The following is a 6190-nucleotide window of genomic DNA, read 5'->3' on the forward strand; positions in this document are numbered from 1 at the left end:
GAAGAGAGATGCTGACGTTCCAAAATGTTGTCTAAGGAAACCATTCCTCAATACTTTTACATGCCTATAACTCAGGCAGCAAAAGAACCCAACTTGGGGCTAACACCGTTGAAGAAAAGGTGCAGAGAGTCCAACTTGGGGCTAGCACCGTTGAAAAAAAGGTGCAGGGAGCCGGAAGTTGATGAGCCTCCATGTTAGCCACGCCTGCGATAAAGCAGACGACGTTGATGGCGGAATCTGATGCGACCAGTACCTGCTTCGGATTTTGACTGAAAGAGGCAGAGATATCATTCCCCCCCTTGTCAAAATGGAAGATTATCTTGAATCTGTGCCTCCCCTGTCCGGACCACACCACCTTGAGCCTCGGAAGGACCCGGTGCCTCTGTGGCAGGTGTAGTTCCTTTACCCCTACCCGGTGCCTCTGTGGAGACTGTGATTATAGCTAAAGGATTATGGTTTTGAAGGGAGCCGAAGGGTTTATATGTAAGGAGAATAACCTCCTATCCTACTTATATTAAAGGGTAAGGTGGTGGCATTTAATTTGTGCAGCTTTCCAACGAATGCTACGGACAAGGCAGATTTGGCTCAATTTCCAATACCATTCGCAACCGTAAGATTTGAAGATTCTAATGAAGGCGCGCCTCGAGTACTGAAACGTCAAAGGACTCCGCGTGAGTGAAAAATAAAGGGATGCCTCTTAATTTGGTACGTCTCCCATGCGAATGGAAAAACACAAACATCAGTAAAGTACAGAATTTGAGCGAGCCGTGATGTGGGCCCAGCATCACCAAAACCCTCCTCCCCAACTAAGAAGTCGGGCAGCAGGATTTTGAGGGTCTATTGTGGGGCTAGAGAATTCGTGACTCAGGCCCACTCTACATTAGGGCCCAAGACCTAAGCCGAGGAGAGCTATTGCCGAGGACGACCTCATGCTCAGCACCTCACAAAACGCCTGAAGAAAAGGGCAAACTCAGTACAGGGGCAGGACAAGGGAGAAAGCTGCCAACATCGTAATACAGAACCCTGCATCTGACAAGCCCATGCTCTAAACCATGCCATTTAACTTTTCCAACGACCCCCAACCACTCTAGGTATGAATTGACAGGACAGGTTTGCACCCCCAGAAAGTAAAACTTACACGTGGACACTAAAAGGGGAAATGAACACTAGTATAAAAGGGAAAGAAAGCGAAGGAGAAAGGGATCCCCCGGAGGAGGAAAAATCCTGCAAAAGGGAGAAAAGGAAGGATACAATGCTCCTCGGACGCTGTCCGAGGACTTAAATCCTACAACCCACACTAATGGAAAGCTTAGCTAATCAAGCCAAGTCTACCCATAGATAAGCTTCCACAGAAACCCCGATTAAACCGTTAACCTGTGACTAAGGTCTTGCCTTTCAAGCCCACTCTCTACAAATCATATTGTTAGGGCCTTTTACTTACGAGCCCAATGTCATTCTTGGGTCGCTAAATAATCGTGTCCCTACAGTATTGTATTTTATTTTTTTAATTTTCCATCACAAAGTCTTGTCCCTTCCTTTTATAACTTTGGTTTGGGTTAATATTTAGTTTTTTTTTTTGGAAATAAGAATTTGAGTTTATATCAAAATACAATTTACATTACTATGAATTTGAAGATGCCTACCAATTGTTTGAGTAATAAATTATTGTAAAGTTTATCTTTTATTCGTTTGATTTCATTTTAATTTTAGTTAAGATAACATTATAATTTTATGCCAAGTTTTTGTTATTATGATAATCTTCTTATTCCTTAAGAAAGGAGAAATCTGAATAATAAATTTAAAACCTATAAAGTTTAGTTGTATATTAGGTAAATATAATACACTACAACAAAAGTTAAAAAAAATTATAGTTCACCTTAAAAAATATATATTAATCAAACATATAAAAAATAATAGTATGATATATTTAAAGAGATAAAAAGATTAAAAAAAATATTTGTAGAAATCTTTTTTTTTTAAAAAAATAAGATAATATTTGAAATAATTGTTACTTTTTATATATTACAACTCATTACATAATATTTATATATTTCCACACATCGCATGATTTTACGGCTAGTTCTAGTCAAAATTCAAGTCCAATCCTACTTAGTGCACAAGCAAGGAAAACTTAGTCCAATTTTACTAGGTGTGAAAGCAAAACAATCTTAATTCTACTTGTACTTCAAGCCCTGTAATTTGCATTAATTTACTATTTAGGTTACTCAATTTCATTTTAATACATAGTAAGATGTATTTATCAATAACTTTCTTTTGGAGAAGTAGACCAAATGACATAATTCCCTCTTTCCCTTTCTTTCTTTTACTTCCGTTTTGTCTTGCTATATTATTTTATTTTGGGCATTAAGTACTGTACACCAATGACACATCACACATCACCATTAAGTTTGGACATACTCAAAAAGTATTGGGCTTGACCTACACTACAATGGGTTAAGTGTTTATTGATGTACAAGAATTGGGCTTGGCCTACACTACAATGGGCTCTAGATCTGCAACTTCTAAGAATACCTTTCTTCAACTTGGCCCAAAAAAAAAATTTCATTCATAACAAGAAGTACCAAAATTACTTCTACAACAAGAAATAAATTTTCTTAATAAAAAAAGAAAAAATCAAAATCAAGTGAAATTAGGAATTTGAAACAATTTTGTAACAATCCCCAGTGGACCAGACCTGAACCCTTTCAAGTAATGACACGACTTTTGCCACATTGTGCAATTGCTTGGCTGAACTCTTTCCATATCTTGCTCGTATATCAAACAAACTCTACATTCTCACACATCAGGCGTGGGCTAGAGGTCTCAAATAAAACCTTAATCTGATTGCATTCGACATTTTGAACAGTAGAAAACCAATCATCACTTGACAAATAGTACAGTAGCCAAATTTGGTCCACACCAGAGCTAGAGAAAAATTTTAAAGTCATGACTCACGCGGGTGAGGCATATCACCAAGGACTATCACACGAACTCTATTTATCAGCAGAAAGCTAGAAAAAGGTGGATAAAATGCACCAAAACAAGCACAAAGAGCAAATCCCATCAACTTTTTATTACACCAATTTAGAGGCAGGTTTATGCTTACTGAAATGCAGTTACTCTTACTGATCCATTCTCTTTCCTTTGGTAGAATTTATATCCGGTATTCGGATAATAGAGTCCCTGTACCATAACCACCACCCCCCCAAAAAAAAAAAAAAAAATTGACGTTCAACAAATTGAGATTTGAGATTTGTGAGAAAGAGAGAGAGAGAGAGAAGGTATTACCTGTAGGTAACAGTTCAATGATGTTGTTGCTTTTTTTTGTAAGAGTAATACTGCTCCGCTGCTGCGCGCTCTCATCATACCCATATACTTCCAATTTGAAAAGTTGAAAGATTCTCAGATTACGTACAGAGTAGTGGGAAAGATACCTATAAAGAAAGGAATGGCTAATTTCTCTCATGACATGTCCACTAAACTCAAAATCCATCAAATGCTTTAATTCCCAAAGTTTCTCTGGCAATTTGGCAAGTTTTGGGGGTCCAAAAACAGAGAGATTTCCAAGAGACCTCAAACTATCAAATTTGTTAGTTGGAAGACATTTAAGGTATTCACTAGTGAATGGATATTTGAATGGATATAATAAAGGGTGGGTAGCGTAGCACTCGAATGCATACTCACCCAAATAAAGTTCTGATAGACTTTTTAAAATTCCCTCAAATTCAATCTCCTTTAATTTTGAGCAGCCATTAAGATTAAGAACTTCAAGGGACTCCATTTTAGAACTCATGCTAGGAAGATTGCTAAGAGAGTAACAGAATCTCAAATCTAAAACAATAAGCCTACTGAGTTTCCCAAGGGATGGGTGAATCTCAACCAAATTAATGCAATACCCAAGATAGAGTCTCTCAAGGCTCCCGCTGAATTCAGGTGTCCAAATAAGTTTCGTAGAAAATCTAAGATCAATGTACTTCAACTTGTCCAAATACTGTTACAATAGAAGGGAGAAAAAAGGAATAATTAGTTTCCAATAAATGTAGAATTTAGTTTAATAGATAAATATTTTTCAAATAAAAGATTATTAATGAAAGGATGAAGCACAAATATATGGGGTAGTATATTGTGTGTGTGCCTGCTCCATGGACCCCATGAGATACTTAGTGCAAATACAATGGGAGTGCATTGAAGCACCTCCTAGAGAGAAAAATAATAAATAATAGAAAAGCAATTAAAAGAACTAATTACCTTTATTCCTTCCCAAAGATATTCAATTTTGCCACTCGGTAAAGTAAGTTCAACAAGTTTTTCTGGTTGGAAACTGGATGGTAAACATTTTGAAGAATAGCCAATCCAATTAAGATATCTTAGATTATTAGAAAGATAATCGAGTCCATTTGGGATGCGCACACCAATAATTATAAGCAATCTAAGATTATACATCTTTGACAAGGCTTTAGGAAAGGCTTCATAGTTCCAGACTCTTTCATCTTCAAAAGACTTTAGGATTATGGCTTGAATTGCTTCTGTTGCCTAAGAATCAAAAGCAAAGGATCAATGAATTACTTGCGTAACAAAAGATAAGAATTCTAGAATTACTCAAGTTTTATATTTGTCGTAATCATTGATGGATTTAAGAAAGCTGGGGGAGGGGGGTGGGGGGCCGGGAATTGTCCCATTTTGCCTTCTAACATCTTATGTAAAGGTTTTTTTTTCTTAATACCCTGTTTAAGAATCATATATTAAAATTTTTATCTTTTTAGTTTTTTTCTTTTTCATAACCATACATGAAAACTAGAATGGTGCAATTCTACCTTTTAGAAATTCAAGAAGCAGAGAAAAAACAAATTTAACTGAAAAGGAAAAATAAGAAATTACAACATTATTTAAAGTGGTGAGAGAAAGAAAATAAAGGATATGAAAGATTTTTTTTTGTTATTAAAAAAATCAAATATTCTTTTGACTTAGTTAGTAATCAAGACATGAATGATAGATTGATTGCATCAAGAAAAATGAATTCAAATTTACAAGGAATAATACAATCACATTATATTTCCAAAATATATCTCATTGTGTTTTCAAAATATTAGAAACTGTCAAAGACAAATTAGCATGTTCAATGAAATTTCGTATTTTATATTTCCACAGTTAATTAAGTACTTGGGTAGCTACTGATCTATCGAATCATTTTTTTCAAAGAAGTAATATATTGAACGAAATAATGTTATTATACCAAATCATTCTTGTTTACTGAAAAAAAAAATTCTAGTTTTGACGTTCTTACTGTATTATTTGTCAATACATGAAGCAAATCCTCACAAAGCCATAACCTGCTGCGCTTTCCAGGTTCTGTTGATTCTCGACGGATAATTTCTCTACCCATTTCTTCTAATAGATCATGCATCTGGAATTTCCCGAATTCTATGGTTATGAGAGATTTATCCATAAGAACACTTATACCAATTCCCGCATCAAATCCACAATTCTCTAATATCTCCATTACTCGATATTTCATCTCCCCTCTAAAGAAACATGCAATATCCAAGAATATCTCCTTTACCATTTCCTCTAGTCCATCATAACTTACTTTGAGTATATCAACTATTTCTCTTTTTGGGATTTTTTTTAAACTCTCCAATGCACTTTTCCATACATCAATTCTTCTTCCAGCCAAAAAGGAACCCAAAACTATAAGAGCTAATGGAAGGCCTTTGGCATAGTTTACAACACTATGGGAGACGTTTACAAAACCTTCTTTGGGTCGCTCTTTTTTGAAGGCTTTTAAACAAAAAAGTTTTAGAGCATCTTGATCGTTTAATGTATTAGGGCAATATATATTATCTTGATCCACTCCGTGTTGGGCCAACAAATGTTTGTCTCTAGTCGTTATGATTATCCAACTCCCCGATCCAAACTAGTCATGCTCTCCAACCAAGTTTTCTAATTGGTCCAATTGATTAACATCATCTAGGACAAGTAAAACTTTTTTCTGACGTAGCCTATTCTTGATCATGTTAACTCCCTCGTAAACATTCCATATATCTATATTTCTTTCCTCCAAAATTTGTCCAAGTAGCTGCTTTTGTAATGGAAGCAAACCATTTTTTTCATAAGCTTCCCTGACATTAGCAATGAAGCTAGAACCTTCAAATTGATTAGAGCACATATCATAAACAACTCTAGCAAGAGT

The 6190-nt window shown here is 35.5% G+C and overlaps 1 protein-coding gene across 1 annotated transcript; it reads right to left on the reverse strand.

Annotated features, from left to right (window-relative positions):
* Positions 1-3911: 3911 nt before the first annotated feature.
* On the reverse strand, positions 3912-5918 carry LOC115967135 (disease resistance protein RPP2A-like). The gene is made up of 3 exons (XM_031086213.1): positions 5285-5918; positions 4249-4533; positions 3912-3923 (listed from the first exon to the last, which is right to left on the reverse strand). The coding sequence occupies exons 1-3, from the start codon at positions 5561-5563 to the stop codon at positions 3912-3914; spliced, it is 576 nt and encodes a 191-aa protein (XP_030942073.1). The 5' UTR covers positions 5564-5918.
* Between the last annotated feature and the right edge of the window lie 272 nt (positions 5919-6190).

This window comes from Quercus lobata, chromosome 11 (genome assembly GCF_001633185.2).
Source record: "Quercus lobata isolate SW786 chromosome 11, ValleyOak3.0 Primary Assembly, whole genome shotgun sequence".
Lineage (NCBI taxonomy): Eukaryota > Viridiplantae > Streptophyta > Magnoliopsida > Fagales > Fagaceae > Quercus > Quercus lobata.

Bases quoted from the DNA above. Each gene is read 5' to 3' on its own strand.
- LOC115967135 (XM_031086213.1), bottom strand. From the start codon at position 5,563: ATGGTAAAGGAGATATTCTTGGATATTGCATGTTTCTTTAGAGGGGAG. The intron at 4,534-5,284 runs GTAAGAACGTCA...TTTGATTCTTAG, and splicing joins ATGTATTGACAAATAATACA to GCAACAGAAGCAATTCAAGC.